General features: G+C 42.5%; 1 protein-coding gene across 3 annotated transcripts in view; it reads left to right on the plus strand.

The window, feature by feature from the left end:
- The window catches only part of cadm3 (cell adhesion molecule 3), a 127,538-nt gene extending 107,273 nt beyond the window's left edge, over positions 1-20,265 (plus strand). The window contains exons 8-12 of one of the 3 annotated variants that reach the window (XM_014141079.2): positions 4,266-4,438; positions 4,804-5,301; positions 9,379-9,399; positions 12,563-12,688; positions 18,272-20,265. In XM_014141079.2, the coding sequence (XP_013996554.2) occupies positions 4,266-4,438; positions 4,804-5,301; positions 9,379-9,399; positions 12,563-12,688; positions 18,272-18,390 (937 nt within the window). In that variant the 3' untranslated portion in view covers positions 18,391-20,265. The remainder of the gene's footprint in view (positions 1-4,265; positions 4,439-4,803; positions 5,302-9,378; positions 9,400-12,562; positions 12,689-18,271) is intronic. The other 2 variants (XM_014141081.2, XM_014141083.2) reach the window with 2 other exon arrangements.
- Positions 20,266-24,862: the final 4,597 nt, after the last annotated feature.

Consider the following 24,862-nt stretch of genomic DNA (forward strand, 5'->3'; position numbering starts at 1 on the left):
AACCCTCCTCATCCTCTTCTCCTCCCTCCTCATCCCCTTCTCCACCCTCCTCATCCTCTTCTCCACCCTCCTCATCCTCTTCTCCTCCCTCCTCATCCCCTTCTCCACCCCCCTCATCCTCTTCTCCACCCTCCTCATCCTCTTCTCCACCCTCCTCATCCACTTCTCCACCCTCCTCATCCTCTTCTCTACCATAAAGAGAACGGGAGGGAGAGAAAAAGAGAGAGAGAGGAAGAGAAGTGTTATGATTGAGAGAGAGAGAGAGAGAGAGCAAAAGAGAGAGAGAAAGAGAGAGAGAGAGAGAGAGAGAGCGAAAGAGAGAAAGAGAGAGAGAGAGAGAAAGAGAGAGAAAGAAAGAGAGAGAATATGCACAGCTCCTTGGGCTGAATGACTAGTGACCCATCAGATACAGGCTGGGTCTCAGCTGTCAGTCAAACACTGCCACCATGGCAACATCTCTGCTGTTCAGAATCTGACCTGTTCAGAATCTTTCACGTTTAACTGCATAATACAATTAGGCTTCAGGGCTTGTTTCTGGTGCGCACCGTCATGTCTCAGCAAGTTCTGAGAATGTCTTGACGAGATGAACAAGAGCTGTTTCAAGAGGCTCTAATCAAATAGAATGGAATGTGCACCCTGTACTGGAGGACTGTCGCATTCCATTCCTTTCCACTACATTCTATTCCATTCCATAACATTCCATTCCTTTCCACTACATTCTATTCCATTCCATAACATTCCATTCTATTCCACAACATTCCATTCCACTACATAACATTCCATTCCATTCTATTCCATAACAATCCATTTCATTCCACTGCATAGGCCTCACTCCCCCCTATCTGAGATATCTACTGCAGCCCTCATCCTCCACATACAACATCAGTTTTACCAGTCACATTCTGTTAAAGGTCCCCAAAGCACACACATCCCTGGGCCGCTCCTCTTTTCAGTTCACTGCAGCTAGCGACTGGAACGAGCTGCAACAAACACTCAAACAGGACCGATTTATCTCCATCGCTTCATTCAAAGACTCAATCATGAACACTCTTATTGACAATTGTGGCTGCTTCGAGTGATGTATTGTTGTCTCTACCTTCTTGCACTTTCTACTGTTGTCTGTGTCCAATAATGTTTGTACCACGTTTTGTGTCATGTTGTGTTGCTACCGTGTTGTTGTTATGTTGTGTTGCTACCATGCTGTGTTTTCATGTGTTGCTGCCTTGCTATGTTGTTGTCTTAGGTCTCTCTTTATGTAGTGTTGTGTTGTCTCTCTTGTTGTGATGTGTGTTTTGTCCTATTTTTATTTATTTTCTTTATTTTTATCCCGCCGGAGGCCTTTTGCCTTTTGGTAGGCCGTCATTGTAAATGCAAATGTGTTCTTAACTGGCTTCCTAGTTAAATAAAGGTTAAATATATATATATTTTTTAATATTCTATTCCATAACATTCCATCCCACTACATTCTATTCCATTCCACAACATTCCGGTCCATTCCGTTCCTATCTATTTGATCAGCAGACCCTGGAGTGCTGGCAATTGTATACCACTTCCGTATTAGTAGTCAGTTATACACCTCAGTCCATTCTGTAACACAGTTATACACCTCAGTCCATCCTGTAACACAGTTATACACCTCAGTCCATTCTGTAACACAGTTATACACCTCAGTCCATTCTGTAACACAGTTATACACCTCAGTCCATCCTGTAACACAGTTATACACCTCAGTCCATCCTGTAACACAGTTATACACCGCAGTCCATTCTGTAACACAGTTATACACCTCAGTCCATTCTGTAACACAGTTATACACCTCAGTCCATCCTGTAACACAGTTATACACCTCAGTCCATTCTGTAACACAGTTATACACCTCAGTCCATTATGTAACACAGTTATACACCTCAGTCCATTCTGTAACACAGTTATACACCTCAGTCCATTCTGTAACACAGTTATATACCTCAGTCCATCCTGTAACACAGTTATACACCTCAGTCCATACTGTAACACAGTTATACACCTCAGTCCATCCTGTAACACAGTTATACACCTCAGTCCATTCTGTAACACAGTTATACACCTCAGTCCATTATGTAACACAGTTATACACCTCAGTCCATTCTGTAACACAGTTATACACCTCAGTCCATCCTGTAACACAGTTATACACCTCAGTCCATTATGTAACACAGTTATACACCTCAGTCCATTCTGTAACACAGTTATACACCATAGTCCATTATGTAACACAGTTATGCCCAGATGATAGCATTACATGCTGTAGCCATAGAACTTTATTGCACAGTTGGAACTCAATCAATCCATATACGAGCATGAACCATTCCCTCTATGTAATGTACAAGGACAGACATGATAACATATACACTACCGTTCAAAAGTTTGGAGTAACTTAGAAATGTCCTTGTTTTTGAAAGAAAAGCACATTTTTTGTTCATTAAAATAACATCAAATTGATCAGAAATACAGTGTAGACATTGTTAATGTTGTATATAACTATTGTAGCTGGAAACTGCTGATTTTTAATGGAATATCTACATAGGCGTACAGAGGCTCATTATCAGCAACCATCACTCCTGTGTTCCAATGGCACGCTGTGTTAGCTTATCCAAGTTTATGATTTTAAAAGGCTAATTGATCATTAGAAAACCCTTTTGCAATTATGTTAGCACAGCTGAAAACTGTTGTGCTGATTAAAGAAGCAATAAAACTGGCCTTTAGACTAGTTGAGTATCTGGAGCATCAGCATTTGTGGGTTCGATTGCAGGCTCAAAATGGCCAGAAACAAAGAACTTTCTTCTGAAACTCGTCAGTCTATTCTTGTTCTGAGAAATTAAGGCTATTCCATGCGAGAAAATGTGAAGAAACTGAAGATCTCGTATAACGCTGTGTACTACTCCCTTCACAGAACGGCGCAAACTGGCTCTAACCAGAATAGAAAGAGGAGTGGGAGGCCCCGGTGCACAACTGAGCAAGAAGACAAGTACATTATAGTGTCTAGTTTGAGAAACAGACGCCTCACAAGTCCTCAACTGGCAGCTTCATTAAATAGTACCCACAAAACACCAGTCTGAACGTCAACAGTGAAGAGGCGACTCTGGGATGCTGGCCTTCTAAGCAGAGTTGCAAAGAAAAAGCCATATCTCAGACTGGCCAATAAAAATAAAGGATTAAGATGGGCAAAAGAACACAGACACTGGACAGAAGGAAGGCTATCACTCCATTTTGCAATGCCATACCCTGTGGACAGCGCTTAATTGGAGCCAATTTCCTCCTACAACAGGACAATGACCCAAAGCACAGCTCCAAACTATGCAATAACTATTTAGGGAAGAAGCAGTCAGCTGGTATTCTGTCTATAATGGAGTTGCCAGCACAGTCACCGGATCTCAACCCTATTGAGCTGTTGTGGGAGCAGCTTGACCATGTGGTACATAAGAAGTGCCCATCAAGACAATCCAACTTGTGGGAGGTGCTTCAGGAAGCATGGGGTGGAATCTCTTCAGATTACCTCAACCAGTTGACAACTAGAATGCCAAAGGTCCGCAAGACTGTAATTGCTGCAAATGGAGGATTCTTTGACAAAAGGAAAGTTTGAAGGACACAAATATTATTTCATTAAAAATCATGATTTATAACCTTGTAAATGTATTGAATATATTTCCTATTCATTTTGCAACGTATTTCATGTATGTTTTCATGGAAAACAAGGACATTTCTAAGTGACGCCAAACTTTTGAACGGTAGTGTACATACAGTACATACATACAGTAAATACAGTAAATATATACAGTAAATACAGTAAATACATACAGTAAATACATACAGTAGATACATACAGTAAATACATACAGTAAATACACACAGTAAATACATACAGTAAAAACATACAGTAAATACATACAGTAAATATATACAGTAAATATATACAGCAAATACAGTAAATACATACAGTAAATACAGTAAATACATACAGTAAATACATACAGTAATTACAGAAAGATGAACTCATATAATATTCATATGTCCCTAAAATGTATTAATCACATTAAGAAATCCAGTTATACAGCTATATGCTTCATATTACAGTAACATAATTAATTCCTGTACCATACTACTTCTTCTAGTTCTGCAGCATGTACTGCATGTTACACACTTTCTATTTTAAAATCAAATATCTTTTCTCTTCATCATCTTGTTCTTTTTCTATTTTTGTGTATCTGTGTGTGTCTCTCTCTCAGGCCCACCTCGTACGTGTGGCAGAAGAAGGATGGAGAACTCCCTCTGCTGGCCAAGGTGGACGGTAGTTTCCTGCTCTTTGAGATGCTCAACAAATCAGACAACGGGGTGTACCTCTGTCAGGCTGACAACGGAATCGGGAAGATGCAGGGAGAGTACACGCTGCTGGTGCAAGGTACTGACAAGAGAGAGAGGGAGAGGGAGAGAGAGAGAGAGCGAGAGAGGTGGTTGAGAAGCAGCTTGTCCAGGGCAGGATCAGGATGTATATATTTCTTCTGTCTGCTTCATCATTGTTTATTTCTGGTGTTGTGTGTTTTTTTTACTACAACTTTGACTTTCACCTTTCTTTTCTGATTTTCTTCACGTTTCTTTTCTGTTTATTTCTCTTTATCACCAACACCATCCACCTCATGCGACACTCCTTTGCTTTTTTGCTACACATCCTGTACGCCACTGTCTGGCCTTTCTTCCTCTCTACTCCTCTGCTCTTACTATCTCTCCATATTCCTTCACGGGCTTCATGTCTTCTCCTTTATCCAGACCTGACAGATGATTCAAACAACCTCTTCCCTACCTCTTTCTATCTACCCTCCTCTTCTCCAACCTCTGACTCCCCTCTCCCTCTCTCTCTCCTGATTCTTTCCCCACTCTTATGTCAACAATGTCTGGCTCGTCTGCCTCCGGGTCCCTACCTGCCAGCTCTCCTCCCACTATTTTCTCCTTCTCTGTCTCTTACCCGTCTGATCTCACCTTCACCCCTTCTTTCACTTCTTCATCCCTCTCTACCTCTTCTCTCTCTCCCTCTCCTCCTCCTGTCAAAGTTCTATCTACCTCTCTTTCCAACTCTCTCTTCCCTGACCTTTCCATGTCTCCCGAACCCCATCCCCCCTCCTCTGACTCCTTCTCCCCCTCTTCTTCCTCCTCTTTTTTCCCCTCCTCCTGCCAGCGTTACTCCTCCCTCTGTCGCTCCTCCCTCCTCCGACTCCCTCACTCCCTCCTCAGTTACCATACGGCTGAATGGAGTTTACAGTTTCACAGGTAAATCATCTGTTTACGCACATACACAGTTGAATCCACACGAACAAACACATTCAGACTCTAATTATATAATAAATAACATTCAACAGAAGCTTTTAACCAAAGCGACTTTCAGTCATGGATGCAAACATTGTACGCATGGGTAGCCCCGGGAATTGAACCAACATTCCTGGCATCACAAGCGCCATGCTCTACACTGCACTGTAGGTCCTGTAAATATGAAAAGTAGTGTGTAGAGCCTACATCAACACTGCCGGAGCAAGTAGACTCTACTGTAGAGGGTTGTAGACATTTCATGTGACCAGGACCTCTCATCAAAGGGCATTTTGGAGTAGGGTTCAATCAAATCAAATTTTATTAGTCACATGCGCCGAATACAACAGGTGTAGACCTTACAGTGAAATGCTTACTTAAAAGCCCCTAACCAACAATGCAGTTTTAAAAAATACAGATAAGAATAAGAAATAAAAGTAACAAGTAATTAAAGAGCAGCAATAAAATATCAATAGGGAGACTATATACAGGGGGGGTACCGATAGAGAGTCAATGTGCGGGGGCACCAGTTAGTTGAGGTAATATGTACATGAAGGTAGAGTTATTAAAGTGACTATGCATAGATGATAACACAGAGAGTAGCAGCGGTGTGTAAAAGAGGGGGAGAGGGGGATGCAAATAGTCTGGGAAGCCATTTGATTAGATGTTCAGGAGTCTTATGGCTTGGGGGTAGAAGCTGTTTAGAAGCCTCTTGGACCTAGACTTGGCGCTCTGGTACTGCTTGCCATGCAGTAGCAGAGAGAACAGTCAATGATTAGGGTGGCTGGAGTCTTTGACCATTTTTAGGGCCTCTACACCGCCTGGTATAGAGGTCCTGGATGGCAGGAAGCTTGGCACCGGTGTTGTACTGGGCCGTACGCACAGCCCTCTGTAGTGCTTTGCGGTCGGAGGCCGAGCAGTTTCCATACCAGGCAGTGATGCAACCAGTCAGGATGCTCTTGATGTGCAGCTGTAGAACCTTTTGAGGATCTGAGGACCCATGCCAAATCTTTACAGTCTCCTGTGGGGGAATAGGTTTTGTTGTGCCCTTTTCACGACTGCCTTGGTGTGTTTGGACCATTCTAGTTTGTTGGTGATGTGGACACCAAGGAACTTGAAGCTGTCAACCTGCTCCAATACAGCCCCATTGATGAGAACGGGGCGTGCTCGGTCCTCTTTTTCCTGTAGTCCACAATAATCTCCTTTGTCTTGATCACGTTGAAGGAGAGGTTGTTGTCCTGGCACCACATGGCCAAGTCTCTGACCTCCTCCCTATAGGCTGTCTCGTTGTTATCGGTGATCAGGCCTACCACTGTTGTGTCATCGCCAAACTTAATGATGGTGTGGGAGTTGTGCCTGGCCATGCAGTCATGAGTGAACAGGTTGTACAAGAGGGGACTGAGCATGTACCGCTGAGGGGTCCCTGTGTTGAGGATCAGCGTGGCGGATATGTTGTTACCTACCCTTACCACCAGGGGGAGGCCCATCAGGAAGTCCAGGATCCAGTTGCAGAGGGAGGTGTTTAGTCACAGGGTCCTTAGCTTATTGATGAGCTTTGAGAGCACTATGGTGTTGAACGCTGAGCTGTAGTTAATGAATAACATTCTCACATAGGTGTTCCTTTTGTCCAGGTGGGAAAGGGCAGTGTGGAGTGCAATAGAGATTGCATCATCTGTGGATCTGTTGGGGCGGTATGAAAATTGGAGTGGGTCTAGGGTTTCTGCGATGATGGTGCTGATGTGAGCCATGACCAGCCCTTCAAAGCACTTCATGGCTACAGACATGAGTGCTACAGTTCGGTAGTCATTTAGGCAGGTTACCTTAGTGTTCTTAGGCACAGGCACTATGGTGATCTATTTGAAACATGTTGGTATTACAGACTCGGACAGGGAGAGGTTGAAAATGTCAGTGAAGACACTTGCCAGTTGGTTAGAGCATGCTCGCAGCACACGTCCTGGTAATCCGTCTGGCACTGTGCCCTTGTGAATGTTGACCTGTTTAAAGGTCTTACTCACATCGGCTGCGGAGAGCGTGATCACACAGTCATCCGGAACAGCTGGTGCTCTCATGCATGTTTCAGTGCTATTTGCCTCGAAGATAGCATAGAAGTAATTTAGCTCGTCTGGTAGGCTCGTGTCACTGGGCAGCTCTCGGCTGTGCTACCCTTTGTAGCCTGTAATGGTTTGCCACATCCGACGAGTGCCAGAGCCAGTGTAGTACGATTCGATCTTAGTCCTGTATTGACGCTTTGCCTGTTTGATGGTTCGTCGGAGGGCATAGCGGGATTTCTTATAAGCTTCCTGGTTAGAGTCCCGCTCCTTGAAAGCGGCAGCTCTAGCCTTTAGCTCAGTGCAGATGTTGCCTGTAATCCATGGCTTCTGATTGGGGTATGTACGTACGGTCACTGTGGGGACGACGTCATCGATGCACTTATTGATGAAGCCAATGACTGATGTGGTGTACTCCTCAATGCCATCGGAGAAATCCCAGAACATATTCCAGTCTGTGCTAGCAAAACAGTCCTGTAGCTTCGCATCTGCTTCATCTGACCACCTCTTTATTGACTGAGTCACTGGTGCTTCCTACTTTAATTTTAGCTTGTAAGCAGGAATCAGGAGGATAGAATTATAGTCAGATTTGCCAAATGGAGGGCGAGGGAGAGCTTTGTATGCGTCTCTGTGTGTGGAGTAAAGGTGGTCCAGCTACTTAGAGCGCCGCCTCTGGGTGAACATTTTCTTGTTTGCTAATGCGGAATACAGCTGATTCAATGCTGTCTTAGTGCCAGCCTCTGACTGTGGTGGTATGTAAACAGCTACGAAATATACATAGTGTGGTCTACAGCTTATCATGAGATACTCTACCCAAGGCGAGCAATAGCTCGAGACTTACTTAGATATCGTGCACCAGCTGTCATTTACAAAAATACATAGTCCGCCGTCCCTTGTCTTACCAGACGCCGCTATTCTATCCTGCCGGTGCAGCGTATAACCAGCCAGCTGTATGTTGATAATATCACAGCCTGCCGGTACAGCATTTAACCAGCCAGCTGTATGTTGATAGTGTCATCGTTCAGCCACGACTCCATGAAGCATAAGATATTCCAGTTTGTAATGTCCTGTTGGTAGTTTAATATTCCGCGTAGGTCATCTATTTTATTGTCCAACGATTGCACGTTTGCTAGCAGAATGGAAGGAATTGGGCGTTTATTCGATCGCCTACAAATTCTCAGAAGGCAGCCCGACCTCTGGCCCCTTTTTCTCCTCCTCCTCTTCATGTAAATCATGGGGATCTGGGCCTGTTCCCGGGAAAGCAGTATATCGTTCGCGTCGGGCTCGTCAGACTCGTTAAAGGGAAAAAAAGAATTCTGCCAGTTTGTGGTGAGTAATCACAGTCCTGATGTCCAGAAGTTATTTTCGGTCGTAAGACACGGTAGCGGAAACATTATGCACAAAATAAGTAAAAAAATAAGTTACAAACAACGCAAATAAACAAACAAAAAAAACACAATCGGTTGGGGGCACGTAGAACGTCTGCCTTCTTCTCCGGCGCTATTTAGACACTGATCTTGGGTCAGTTTCGCATTCACTTTGAGGTTAGGTTTGGGAGAGGGGAAGCTGATCCTAGATCTGTACCCAGGGGAAACGTCACCCTGGAGGGGGTATTTCATTCTCAACAACAACCATTTACGTCATTTAGCAGACACTCTTATCCAGAGCGACTTACAGGAGCAATTAGGGTTCATCTGAAACATGAGTCATCAGGCCAGGTAGTCCTGAGGCGTGGTCCTAGGGCTCAGGTCCTCTGGGAGGAGAGGTAGAGACAGAGAGAATTAGAATGAGCATAGTTAAATTCACACAGGACACCAGATAGGATAGGAGAATTACATGGGATGTTCACCCCGTTCTCTTCACTGGTATCATGTTTTCTCTTTTTTCCTTTCCTTTTTGGTCCACTCCTTCATTCTGACTCCCTTACACTCGTCTGCCCATGTGGCACTCGTCTGTCCATCCATCCATCCATCCATCCATCCATCCTCTTGAGAAGATGGTCCAGACAACATTGCAGGTATTTTTTTTCACAGACACCTGTCTGTCTGTATACCTGTCTGTCTGTCTCAATCTGTCTCTCTGTCTGTCTGTCTGTCTGTCTGTCTGTCTGTCTGTCTGTCTGTCTGTCTGTCTGTCTGTCTGTCTGTCTGTCTGTCTGTCTGTCTGTCTGTCTGTCTGTCTGTCTGTCTCAATCTGTCTCAATCTGTCTCTCTGTCTGTCTGTCTGTCTGTCTGTCTGTCTGTCTGTCTGTCTGTCTGTCTGTCTGTCTGTCTGTCTGTCTGTCTGTCTGTCTGTCTGTCTGTCCATTTTCCTTTGCCTGAAATAGAGAAACTAGTAGTCTGGGGACAGTGTGAACTGTGAAATAGAGAAACTAGTAGTCTGGGGACAGTGTGAACTGTGAAATAGAGAAACTAGTAGTCTGGGGACAGTGTGAACTATGAAATAGAGAAACTAGTAGTCTGGGGACAGTGTGAACTGTGAAATAGAGAAACTAGTAGTCTGGGGACAGTGTGAACTGAACTGTAATTCATGCTTTCATACTCTACAGTCTCTCCCTCACAAATATATTGTTCTTACTTTCTCTGACCCTCTCTCTCTCTCTCTCTCTCTCTCTCTCTCTCTCTCTCTCTCTCACACACACACACACACAGTGGTGTAGAGTACTTAAGTAAAAATACCCCAAAGTAGTACTATCAAGTTTTTTTACTTTACTATCTATAGTTTTACAAGTTTTACTTCACTACATTCCTAAAGAAAATAATGTACTTTTTATTCCATACATTTTCTGTGACACCCAAAAGTACTTGTTACATTTGGAATGCTTAGCAAGACAGGAACATGGACTAATTCACACACTTATCATGAGAACATCCCTGGTCATTCCTACTGCCTCTGATCTGTCAGAATCACTAAACAGAGAACATCCCTGGTCATTCCTACTGCCTCTGATCTGGAGGACTCACTAAACACATACTTATCATGAGAACATCCCTGGTCATCCCTACTGCCTCTGATCTGGAGGACTCTCTAAACACACACTTATCATGAGAACATCCCTGGTCATTCCTACTGCCTCTGATCTGGAGGACTCACTAAACACACACTTATCATGAGAACATCCCTGGTCATTCCTACTGCCTCTGATCTGGAGGACTCACTAAACACACACTTATCATGAGAACATCCCTGGTCATCCCTACTGCCTCTGATCTGGCAGAATCACTAAACACACACTTATCATGAGAACATCCCTGGTCATCCCTACTGCCTCTGATCTGGAGGACTCACTAAACACAGACTTATCATGAGAACATCCCTGGTCATTCCTACTGCCTCTGATCTGGCAGAATCACTAAACACACACTTCGTTTGTAAATGATATCTGAGTGTTGTAGCATGCCCCTGTCTATCCGTAAATAAAAACAATTTAAAAAATGGTGCCATCTGGTTTGCTTAATATAAGGAATGTGAAATTATTTATACTTTTACTTTTGATGCTTAAGTATATTTGAGCAATTACATTTACTTTTGATACTTAAGTATATTTAAAACCAAATACTTTTAGACTTTTACTCAAGTAGGATTTTCCTGGGTAACTGTCACTTTTACTTGAGTCATTTTCTATTAAGGTATCTATACTTTTACTCAAGCATAACAATTGGGTACTTTTTCCACCACTACACACACACGCACACACACAGAGACGTCAGGTAGCCTAGCAATTAGATTGTTGGGCCAGTAACCGAAAAATCTGTTGATGTGACCTTGATCTTAATTTCTGCAGGGTCACTTTTGATAATGTCTGACCCTGAGTGTGATCCCAGTCTCCTGAGTGAGACCCCAGTCTCCGACAGTGTCTCAAGGGGAAATTTCCAATTCACTCATGCATATTAATACACACTTATACATGTGTGAAATAGGACAAATATAAGCACTGTCACACCTATAGTACCCCCTATAAACATGCACCTTTAAGTGGTGTGAGTCTCTAACACAGTGTGCAAGGCTCAGGTGTTGCTGTCTTGGTTCCTTTCTACGTGTTAAATGACACCCTATTCCCTACATAGTGCTCTAATTTGGACTAGAACCCTATGGGTTTCCCTATAGGCCCTGGTCAAAAGTAGTGTACTATGTAGGGAATGGGGTGCCATTTGGGATGCAGCGAACCTCTGTCTCATTTCCCTGGTGGTGCTGACAGCTAGATTAATGTACTAATTCACAATTCTGCCTCCTCAGCAAGGACTGTGCTTATTCTCTCTCTCTCTCTCTCTCTCTCTCTCTCTCTCTCTCTCTCTCTCACCTTCTCAATGGCCTCTGCCATGCCGTGATCTTCCGTTGTATCTTCTCTCTGACGGAGGCTACCAGCCTGGCACACCCCTTTCTCCTCCCCTCCCCTGTCCTGGCTCTTGATTGGCTGTGGCTGCTTCCCAAATGTCCTCGATGGGGAGTTCTATGGGCCCTGGTCAATAGTAGTGCACTACAGAGTGAATAGGGTGCCATTTGGGAAGCAGATTGGTTTATTATCAAAGCGTCGTGAAGGTGTCACTTCACTACAATCCTCTTGTTTCTTCTGTATCTCAGACTCTCTGTTCTTGATGCTTCTATGTGTTTGACTGTCTGTCAACGTGACAGAGGGTTTGATAAAGGGCTGGAACCAAAGCCATGCAAAGTTAAAGATGTGTTTTAGTGAGCTATAGTCTTCTAAAGGTAGAGTTTGAGGATCAGCCCTATACACTAAGCCCTCAACCTGGTAGATTATGGATGTAGTGCGCTACACAGGGAATTGGGTGCCATTTGGGACACAGACATAATCTACCAGGTTGAGGGCTTAGTGTATAGGGCTGATCCTCAAACTCTACCTTTAGTTTCCCAAGGTTTCACCTTTTAGACTCAATGCCTCTTAACTCTCTCTCTCTCTCTCTCTGTCTCTCTCTCTGTCTCTCTCTCTCTCGCTTTCTCTCTCGCTTTCTCTCTCTGTCCATCCCTCTCTCTCGCGTTCTCTCTGTCCATCTCTCTCACTCTATTTCTCTCTGTCTCTCTCCCTGTCTCTCGCTCTGTCTCTCTCCATCACGCTCTGTTTCTCTTTCTCTCTCCCTCTCTCTCCCCCTTGTTCTCTCTCTCTCTCCCTTGCTCCCTCCCTCACTCCTCTCTCTCTGCCTCCCTCTCTCTCTCTCTTTCAGACCCCACTGCCATGTCGACATCTTCAGGAGTGGACCATGCTGTGATTGGAGGAGTGGTGGCGGTCATCGTCTTTATCCTGCTCTGTCTGCTTATCGTCCTGGGCAGATACCTTATCAGACACAAAGGTGACATATCTTACACACACACACACACACACACACACACACACACACACACACACACACACACATCAGACACTAAGTTAGGTGACCCCTACCTTAACACCATAATCATTTTTCATTCCAAGACTTTTCTACTTTTCTTTTTGACTAACATTGCCCCTCCTTGTCACATGACACGGAGAACAACAGGTGGAATATTAGCACAAGACATTTGGATTCCAGTCTATAGTTCTTATTTCTCCTTTTCCTATCTACTCCTATTCCCAACCCAGTGTTATCATCACAAGGATCCTCTGGTATGCAATTTTTTCCTCACTCCTACATCACTTCAAATCAAAGTGTTTTGGTCGTATACACATATTTAGCATATGTTATTGCGGCTGTAGCGAAATGCTTGTGTTTTCAGCAGTGCGGTAATATCTAACAATACACAACAATACACATGAATCTGAGTGGAATTAAGAAATATGGAAATATTAGGCCGAGCAATGTCGGAGTTCGGAGAGTATGTATGTATGTATGTATGTACAGTGCCTTGGGAAAGTATTCAGACCCCTTGACTTTTTCCACATTTTGTTACATTACAGCCTTAATCTAAAATGTATTACATAGTTTTTTCCCCCCCTCATTAATTACACACAATACCCCATAAAGACAAAGGAAAAACAGATTTTTAGCAATTTTTTGCAAATGCATAAAAACTAAAACATTTAAATATCACATTTACCTAAGTATTCAGATGCTTCACCCAGTAGTTTGTTGAAGCACCTTTGGCAGCGATTACAGCATTGAGTCTTCTTGGGTATGACACTACAAGCTTAGCACCTGTATTTGGGGAATTTCACCCATTCTTCTCTGCAGATCCTTTCAAGCTCTGTCAGGTTGGATGGGGAGCGTCGCTGCACAGCTATTTTCAGGTCTCCCCAGAGATGTTCGATCAGGTTTAAGTCCGGGCTTTTGCTGGGCCACTCAAGGACATCCAGAGACTTGTCCCGAAGCCACTCCTGCATTGTCTTGGCTGTGTGCTTAGGGTTGTTGTCCTGTTGGAAGGTGAACCTTTGCCCCAGTCTGAGGTCCTGAGCTCTCTGGAGCAGGTTTTCATCAAGGATCTCTGTACTTTGCTTCGTTCATCTTTCCCTCGATCCTGACTAGTCTCCCAGTCCCTGTCGCTGTAAAATATCCCCAAAGCATGATGCTTCCACCACCATGCTTCACCGTAGAGATGGTGCAAGGTTTCCTCCAGACGTTACGCTTGGCATTCAGGCCAAAGAGTTAAATCTTGGTTTCATCAGACCAAAGAATCTTGTTTTTCATCGTCTGAAAGTCTTAAGGTGCCTTTTGGCAAACTCCAAGTGGGCTGTTATGTGCCTTTTACTGAGGAGTAGCTTCCGTCTGGCCAATCAACCATAAAGGCCTGATTGGTGGAGTGCTGCAAAGATGGCTGTCCTTCTGGAAGGTTCTCCCATCTCCACAGATGAACTCTGGAGCTCTGTCAGAGTGACCATCAGGTTTTTGGTTCCCTCCCTGACCAAGGCCCTTCTCCCCCGATTACTCAGTTTGGCATGGCGGCCATCTCTAGGAAGAGTCTTGGTGGTTCCAAACTGCTTCCATTTAAGAATGATGGAGGCCACTGTGTTCTTGGGGAGCTTCAATGCTGCATAAATGTTTTGTTACCGTTCCCCAGATCTGTGCCTTGACCCAATCCTGTCTCGGAGCGCAGCAGAAAATTCCTTCGACCTCATGGCTTGGTTTTTGCTCCGATATGCACTGTCAACTGTGGGACCTTATATAGACTGGTGTGTGCCTTTCCAAATCATGTCCAATCAATCAAATTTACCACAGCTGAACTCAAATCAAGTTGTAGAAACATCTCCACGAGGATCAATGGAAACAGGATTCTCAAAGCAAAGGGTCTGAATACTTATGTAAATAAGGTATTTCAGTTTTTGAATTTTTAATACATTTGCTAAAAAAAACAGTTTTTGCTTTGGCATTATGGGGTATTGTGTGTAGACAGCAGAGGATTTTCTAAATGTAATCCATTTTAGAATAAGGCTGTAATGTAACAAAATGTGGAAAAAGTCAAGGGGTCTGAATATTTTCCGAAGACACTGTATGTATATGATGGGATGTATATACATTATGGACAGCATGTGGATAGAATATAAAGTATATCAGAAGAATACATGGATAGAACATGTAGTATATCTGAAGAATACATGGATAGAACATGTAGTATACCTGTAGAATACGTGGATAGAATAGTATATATATACAGCAATGGTTGAATAGGATGACCTTGACTAGAATACAGTATATACATATGAAATAAGTAGAAAAGTATGTAAACATTATTGAGGTGACCAGTGTTCCATTATTAAAGTGACCAGTGTTCCATGTCTATGTACAGTTGAAGTCGAAAGTTTACATACACTTAGATTGGAGTCATTAAAACTAGTTTTTCAACCACTCCACAAATTTCTTGTTAACAAACTATTGTTTTGGCAAGGCGGTTAGGACATCTACTTTGTGCATGACACAAGTAATTTTTCCAACAATTGTTTACAGACAGATTATTTCACGTATAATTCACTGTATCACAATTCCAGTTGGTCAGAAGTTTACATACACTAAGTTGACTGTGCCTTTAAACAGCTTGGAAAATTACAGAAAATGATGTCATGGCTTTAGAAGGTTCTGATGGACTAATTGACATCATTTGAGTCCAATTGGAAGTGTACCTATGGATGTATTTCAAGGCCTACCTTCAAACTCAGTGCCAACCCCTCTTTTACGCTACTGCTACTCTCTGTTCATCATATATGCATAGTCACTTTAACCATATCTACATGTACATACTACCTCAATCAGCCCGACTAACCGGTGTCTGTATGTAGCCCCGCTACTTTTATAGCCTCGCTACTGTATATAGCCTCACTACTTTTTTTCACTGTCTTTTTACTGTTGTTTTTATTTCTTTACTTACAGTGAGGGAAAAAAGTATTTGATCCCCTGCTGATTTTGTACGTTTGCCCACTGACAAAGAAATGATCAGTCTATCATTTTAATGGTAGGTTTATTTGAACAGTGAGAGACAGAATAACAACAACAAAAAAACAGAAAAACGCATGTCAAAAATGTTATAAATTGATTTGCATTTTAATGAGGGAAACAAGTATTTGACCCCCTCTCAATCAGAAAGATTTATGGCTCCCAGGTGTCTTTTATACAGGTAACGAGCTGAGATTAGGAGCACACTCTTAAAGGGAGTGCTCCTAATCTCAGCTTGGTGAGAAGGTGACAACAGTTGGTGTGATTTTTCGCAAATGGAAGAAACACAAAAGAACTGTCAATATCCCTCGGGCCTGGGGCTCCATGCAAGATCTCACCTCGTGGAGTTGCAATGATCATGAGAACGGTGAGGAATCAGCCCAGAACTACATGGGAGGATCTTGTCAATGATCTCAAGGCAGCTGGGACCATAGTCACCAAGAAAACAATTGGTAACACACTACGCCGTGAAGGACTGAAATCCTGCAGCGCCCGCAAGTTCCCCCTGCTCAAGAAAGCACATATACATGCCCGTCTGAAGTTTGCCAATGAACATCTGAATGATTCAGAGGACAACTGGGTGAAAGTGTTGTGGTCAGATGAGACCAAAATGGAGCTCTTTGGCATCAACTCAACTCGCCGTGTTTGGAGGAGGAGGAATGCTGCCTATGACCCCAAGAACACCATCCCCACCATCAAACATGGAGGTGGAAACATTATGCTTTGGGGGTGTTTTTCTGCTAAGGGGATAGGACAACTTCACAGCATCAAAGGGACGATGGACGGGGCCATGTACCGTCAAATCTTGGGTGAGAACCTCCTTCCCTCAGCCAGGGCATTGAAAATGGGTCGTGGATGGGTATTCCAGCATGACAATGACCCAAAACACACGGCCAAGGCAACAAAGGAGTGGCTCAAGAAGAAGCACATTAAGGTCCTGGAGTGGCCTAGCCAGTCTCTAGACCTTAATAGCATAGAAAATCTGTGGAGGGAGCTGAAGGTTCGAGTTGCCAAACGTCAGCCTCGAAACCTTAATGACTTGGAGAAGATCTGCAAAGAGGAGTGGGACAAAATCCCTCCTGAGATGTGTGCAAACCTGGTGGCCAACTACAAGAAACGTCTGACCTCTGTGATTGCCACCAAGGGTTTTGCCACCAAGTACTAAGTCATGTTTTGCAGAGGGGTCAAATACTTATTTCCCTCATTAAAATGCAAATCAATTTATAACATTTTTGACATGCGTTTTTCTGGATTTTTTTGTTGTTATTCTGTCTCTCACTGTTCAAATAAACCTACCATTAAAATTATAGACTGATCATTTCTTTGTCAGTGGGCAAACGTACAAAATCAGCAGGGGATCAAATACTTTTTTCCCTCACTGTACCTATTGTTCAACTAATACCTTTTTTGCACTATTGGTTAGACCCTTAAGCAAGCATTTCACTGTAAGGTTGTATTTGGCGTACGTGACAAATAAATGTTGATTTGTTTGATCTTTGCTTGACATCATGAGAAAATCAAAAGAAATTAGCCAAGACCACAGAAAAAAAATTGTAGACCTCCACAAGTCTGGTTCATCCTTGGAAGCAATTTCCAAATGCCTAAAGATACCACGTTCATCTGTAGAAACAATAGTACGCAAGTATAAACACCATGGGACCACGCAGCCATCATACCGCTTAGGAAGGAGACGCATTCTGTCTCCTAGAGATGAAAATACTTTGGTGCGAAAAGTGCAAATCAATCCCAGGACAACAGCAAAGGACCTTGTGAAGATGCTGGAGGAAAGAGGTACAAAAGTATCTATATCCACAGTAAAACGAGTCCTATATCGACATAACCTGAAAGGCCGCTCAGCAAGGAAGAAGCCACTGCTCCAAAACCGCAACTGCACATGGGGACAAAGATCGTACTTTTTTGAGAAATGTCCTCTGGTCTGATGAAACAAAAATAGAACTGTTTGGCCAAAATGACCATCGTTATGTTTGGAGGAAAAAGGGGGAGGCTTGCAAGCCGAAGAACACCATCCCAACCGTGAAGCACGGGGGTGGCAGCATCATGTTGTGGGGGTGCTTTGCTGCAGGAGGGAGTGGTGCACGTCACAAAATAGATGTCATCATGAGGGAGGAAAAATACCCGAAATGTTTGACCCAAGTTAAACAATTTGAAGGCAATGCTACCAAATACTAATTGAGTGTATGTAAACTTCTGACCCACTGGGAATGTGATGAAAGAAATAAAAGCTGAAATAAATCATTCTCTCTACTATTATTCTGACATTTTACATTCTTAAAATAAAGTGGTGATCCTAACTGACCTAAGACAGGGAATTTGTACGAGGATTAAATGTCAGGAATTGTGAAAAACTGAGTTTAAATGTATTTGGCTCAGGTGTATGTAAATTTCCGACTTCACCTGTACATCAGACAGCACTTCACTGTCTTCTCCTGTTCCACCCTCTGACCTACCGACTGTATGTGTCTACAGGGACATATCACACACACACTCTGACCCACTGTCTGTCTGTTTCTACAGGGACATATCTTACCCACGAGGCCAAGGGCTGCGACGACGCTCCTGATGCCGACACGGCTATCATCAACGCCGAGGGCGGCCATTCCGGAGCTGAGGACAAGAAGGAGTACTTCATCTAGGGAGGCGTCGAGGAGGTTGAAGATGAGCGCTTCCATTTGTCTTCACAAGCTTCCGTTCTTCACATCAGCCAGAGGGGGAGGAGTAGGGGGTAGACAGACAGACAGACAGACAGACAGACAGACAGACAGACAGACAGACAGACAGACAGACAGACAGACAGACAGACAGACAGACAGACAGACAGACAGACAGACAGACAGACAGACAGACAGGGAAATGGTGAAATGGAAGGAAATAAGAAGAAGTGAGACTGACAGGAAAAACTGAAAAGCTTGTATTGAAAACAGGGAAGTGAGATTTTTGCACTTACATACATGTACCTTTCCATATATGACTTCTGCATGTCCACTGACACACCCGCATACACATCACTTGTCACTGGCACACACACACAAACAGACAAACAGACACACACACACTACGCCACGCGTCACTGACACACCCACATTCATATCACTCGTCACCGACACACACACACACACGCACACAAACAGACAAACAGACACACACACACAAACGTTACTGACACACACACAACACGCCACGCGTTACTGACACACACACATTTTGAATCACACATGAACAGACAAACAGACACATGTACATATAACCGGATCATGGTAAGGCATGCTTGATTTCTTCATTTAAAGCTGGAATCCTTAATTGAAACAATAACAAAGCGATCTCCCTGCCCCTGTTTCGATAAAAAGCTAAGGGATGGGTCTGGAGAAATGGAACCACTCTCAAATTCATAGACAAAGCTATGGATGCAAGGACTGACCATCCATGATATCAACAGTATAGTTTTAACCATGTTTTGAGGCTATACAGTGTTTGTTTACATTTCCGTTGTTTACAAACGTTGGAGTAAATAAACAATATAAACAAGCTTATATGTTGGGTTCTGATGGGGTACGACAGTTGAACTAAACTCACGAGACATTTAGAAGTCATTCTTCTAGAATCAGTGGGTACATATCATTAATAAGTCCAACAACGTATGTAGCAAATAAGGATTCTATCTTTAAGAGGTATATAATATGTTCCAGTCACATTCAGTGACACAAATGCAAAATTGTAATCCACATATTTTTGCTAAATTGTACTCCACATTCCAGCATGTCATGCTGAAATACAGTTTCAGATCCCAATGCACTGTCCCCTCACATTATACATACCACTCCCTCTCATCTGCCTTTAATTGAATTCCCTCTCGTTCATTCTCTCTGTTCTGTAATACTTCACACACTATAGACCAGAACACACTCTGTTTGACACTCATCTACTCATGATTCAGAAATCTGTCAATCAACAATAACTGCTGTACATATTAACCTCTCTCTCTGTCACACACACACACACACACACACACACACACACACACACACACACACACACACACACACACACACACACACACACACACACACACACACACACACACACACAACCCCTATTCCCTATATAGTGCAAAGGTAGTGTGTGTGTGTGTGTGTGTGTGTGTCGTATGGACCCTGCTCTAAAGTGGTGAACTATGTAGGGAATAGGGTGCCATTTGGAATGAAGACTTTTAGTAACAGGAAGGCAACCAAATCCACAGACATCACCAAATTCCCTACACATTACAATACAGTACATTACAATACAATACAATACAAGACATTACAATACATTACTTTACAATAGAATACATTACAATACATTACAGTACAATACATTAGAATCCAATACGTTACAATACAATACTTTACAATACAATACATTATATTACATTACAATACATTATAATACATTACAATACATTACAATACATTACATTACAATACATTATACTACATAAAAATACAACACATTACAATACAATATATTACAATGCAATACATTACAAGACAATACATTACAATACATTACAAGACAATACAATACATAACAATACAATATACTACATTACAATATATTACAATATAATACATTACAATACATTACAATACAATAGTATACATTACATTACAATACATTACAATACAATATAATACATTACAATACATCACAATACAATACATTACATTACATTACAATACATTACATTACATTACAATACATTACAATACATTACATACATTACCATACAACTCACTAGAGTCCACCACAGTACCATACAACACACCCATGCAAAAACAGCATCCCTGTGCGGTCACAGTGCGGGATTTCAATATAAATATATAAATATATATATATATAATTATATAGCATTCTTTTTACTCAGAAAACAGAAAATGTTTGATGTGCTGTAAATACACGATCATTTCCCCTCTCTCTCTTTTCTCTCTCTCTCTCTCTCTTCTCTCTCTCCCTCTCTCTCTTTTCTCTCTCTCTCCCTCTCTCTCTTTTCTCTCCATCTCTCTCTCTCTCTGTCTCTCTCTCTCTCTCTCGCCCTCTTTCTTTTTTCTCTCCATCTCTCTCTCATCTCTCTCTCCCTCTCTCTCTCTCCCTCTTTCTTTTTTCTCTCCATCTCTCTCCTCTCTCTCTGTCACTCTCTCTCCCTCTTTCTTTTTTCTCACCATCTCTCTCTCTCTCTCTCTCTCTCTTTCTCCCCTCTCTCTCTCCCCCTATATCCCTATTGGTGTGCTACTAACTCCAGTATAGAATCTAAATCAGAATCTAGAAACCTGCCTGTTTTTACTACATTTAAATGCTGAGTGTAAAATATCAATATAAACAATTATGTTACAATGAAAGCATAATATTTGTTTGAATTCTGTTTTGATCCTCTGTTTAGATGAATTTGTTCTGATGTTTACTTCCTGTCAGTGTTAACAGTTTACAGTGTATGTTGGTCAGTACAGAAGTTCCTATTGTTATGATTTAATTATCATTATTTTCTCTGGCTTTATTTTGTTTATCACTGAGTGGTACTATAGTAAGTCTGCTGAATAGAATTATACCACACCCCTTCCATCCTGCTGCCTGCATTCCCGGAATGCTCTCTCTGGCCAACCACAGGCCAGTAAACTAATTCTCCAATGACATCACTTACTGTAAAATTGCTAATATAGTCACTGCACCTTTAGAAATGACATCATTCTCTGAAATCGAATAAAAGAGGCATGACTGCTTGGCTAGCAGCAGTTAACCAGGGTACAGCTCAGAGAGCAGGCCACTCTCTCTTTCTGCTTCAGGCAAACATACTGACACTGAATGTCATCTCTCTCTCTGTTCCTCTGTCTCTGTCTTCTCCCCTCTTTCTGTACCCCTCCGTCTGTCCCTTTGCCCCATCTCACTCTGTCTTTTCATCTCTCTGTCCCTCCCTCCCTCCCTCCCTCCGTCTCTCTCGCTATCCTTCCATCTCTGTGACCTTTCTCTTCCGCCTCCTTGCCCGTCTCCCTCACACTCAGCAAGACAACACATTTAGATAACGTTATAGCTAGCTAGAGCATTACTAGACACATTGAGCTAATGCTCGACGTGGCCGGTCAGCACACTAGCCCAGCGTTTGGACTGGAGACTGAGGGTCAGTTGTTTCTGCTGTAGCATTGTCGTATCAGGGATATGCGTGGAATGATCAGGGATTGCTTCTATCTCATCCTCCATTGCCATCTTGCCACCTGGCTGTTGTGAATGGGAATAGCCATAGAAATAGGTAGAGAGCCCACCTCCTATCTATACCATGGCTTCTTCTGTGATAGCATGGGCAGTGCCATTGCCACTCTATCCAACTATGTGGGATCTTTATAGGGAAAAGCCAGTCTAGTGACTTTTGTCATAATAAGCTACAGTAGAGAGAGAGAGAGAGAGAGAGAGAGAGAGAGAGAGAGAGAGAGAGAGAGAGAGAGAGAGAGAGAGAGAGAGAGAGAGAGAGAGAGATGTCTGCAGACCGGACATATAGGTGTGTCTGTCACAGTGGAAGCTGCTGAGGGGAGGACTGCTCATGATAATGGCTGGAACGGAGTAAGTGGAATGGCATTAAACACATGGAAACCATGTGTTTGGTGTATGTGATACCGTTCCCCTGATTTCACTCCAGCCATTCCCACAAGCCTGTCCTCCCCAATTAAAATGCCACCAACCTCCTGTGGTCTGTCACAAAATGAGGTGTGTTGGTGTCAGTCAGTCATAATGCATTCATATGGCTCACTCACTTGTTTCAGGAGTGGAGTTTCCATTCGATGTGCTAGGTAATCCCAATCTTGACATAACCTTTGACCTTTCAACTGATGAGTTGGAACCAGGAATGTCTGTCTGCACAAACAGATCCTGACCCAGTGATCAAAAGTGGTTGAAAATACATATTTTCAAGCACTCTTCTTCACTGGGGAGGATGTAGTACTCACTGTAAGTTTCCAACTGGTCCTGTATTTGCTTCTATCTATCTATCTATCTATCTATCTATCTATCTATCTATCTATCTATCTATCTATCTATCTATCTATCTATCTATCTATCTATCTATCTATCTATCTATCTATCTATCTATCTATCTATCTATCTATCTATCTATCTATCTATCTATCTATCTATCTATCTATCTATCTATCTATCTCCCTGTCCCAGCTGTATAAATTGTGTGATCGCATGAAAAGGCTGCATGAGATAAAGAAGGTGGATTATACTATAGCTTTGACCAACCATGAGAACTGTTGTTGACTAGCCCCTATATGAGACATCCAAACGACTGATAGAGGTGTTTGATGGCTTGTCCAATTAGAATCATTCTAGATCTATGGGCTTGTCCTACTCTCTAGTCTGCAGAAATCGATTATATTTTAGAACACAACGCGCTAGAACTCATTGCATCTGTGTGCAGTTACAGATTTCTGCCACCGGATGTCAGTGACGAGCAGCTCTGTTTTACTTGCTTTGGACGACACTGGCAGTGTCTGAACACCCATACTAGTGTATATACTTAAACTGCGTAATATGTACTCATCGTCGCGTACCAGTGATAGAAAAAGTACTTAATTGTCATACTTGAGTAAAAGTAAAGGTACCTTACTAGAAAATGTGAAAGTCACTCAGTAAAATACTACTTTAGTAAAAGTCAAAAAATATTTGGTTTTAAATATACTTAAGTACCAAAAGTAAATGTAATTGCTAAAATATAGTAAGTATGAAAAGTAAAAGTATAAATCATTTCAAATTCCTTACATGAAGCAAACCAGACGGCACCATTTTCTTTATTTCTTTACACACAGTCATGGGCACACCGACTGAGTGTAGGTGGATTTTTCCAAATTCAACAGACATGCACGACATTAACCATCCTGATAATAGCTCATTTACAATTTCATTAATTTATCTAAACTCTGAATAGAATAGGAATGGAGTCAGGCTGGTTATAGACAGACTATCACATTCGACGTAATCTAGTATAGCCCATCTGTCCTATTTAAACAGGACTGAAGACAAAAACACATCATTTCTTTAATTTCAACATATTTATTAGTGAAACCAAAGTGCTGGGACATATATAAATTCTGTCAAATAGCCTCGTACACACACCGATACTTTTAAAATGTTCAAATCAAAAAGGCTATTGCACAGAAACACGTGGACAAAATTCAGAACCGCTGAACAGCAACATAATAAACTAAAGCACTGATCATTAGGAACGAGATCAGAATGACTGCTAAGGCTTGATCCGTAAATGAAATAATGAAATAGGTAGCCACGCCTACAGAACTAAAACAATCCCCATCTTAAAATCAAAAGGCCTGATGAACATAAAATCACTAAACCAGCCACATCCCGAGTCTCGGGTGCTGACTCGCTTTCGGTATCTTCCCAATTCAGTAGCCTAGTTTTGTTGTAGCCAATCACTGGCAGCTCTCCTCTTCTAATGGATTGTGGAAAAGTGTGCATCGAATTCTACTAGATGAAGACCTGAAATGAGAAAAACATCCTGGTATTTAAACCATACTCGATTTTCAGACAAATGCACATAGGCTACTATAAAAGAAATGTTCACATACTGAGAATGCCTCATCCGCGATAGCGTAGTGTCGGTAGGTAGCTCCTCTCCATATCTAACTGATCAGCTGTTGTCAAAACCGAAATGAGTATGGCATCCAGCACTTAAGTATACTCGCTTTTCCAAATGTCGCATACTATTAAACTTCATTTTTTCCTGCATACTCAAACGGTCTACTATTTAGGACATAAGTATGGGTATTCGGACAAGGCCTCATGTCTCTCCACATCTCTACTCTTTCTTCTGTACCAGTAGTGGAGGGAACTCTCTCTCTCCTGTACCAGTAGTGGGGGGAACTCTCTCTCTCCTGTACCAGTAGTGGGGGGAACTCTCTCTCTCCTGTACCAGTAGTGGGGGCAACTCTCTCTCTCTCCTGTACCAGTAGTGGGGGGAAGTAGCTCTCTCCTGTACCAGTAGTGGGGGCAACTCTCTCTCTCTCCTGTACCAGTAGTGGGGGGAAGTAGCTCTCTCCTGTACCAGTAGTGGGGGGAACGCTCTCTCTC

Source organism: Salmo salar, chromosome ssa14 (assembly GCF_905237065.1).
Source record: "Salmo salar chromosome ssa14, Ssal_v3.1, whole genome shotgun sequence".
NCBI lineage: Eukaryota > Metazoa > Chordata > Actinopteri > Salmoniformes > Salmonidae > Salmo > Salmo salar.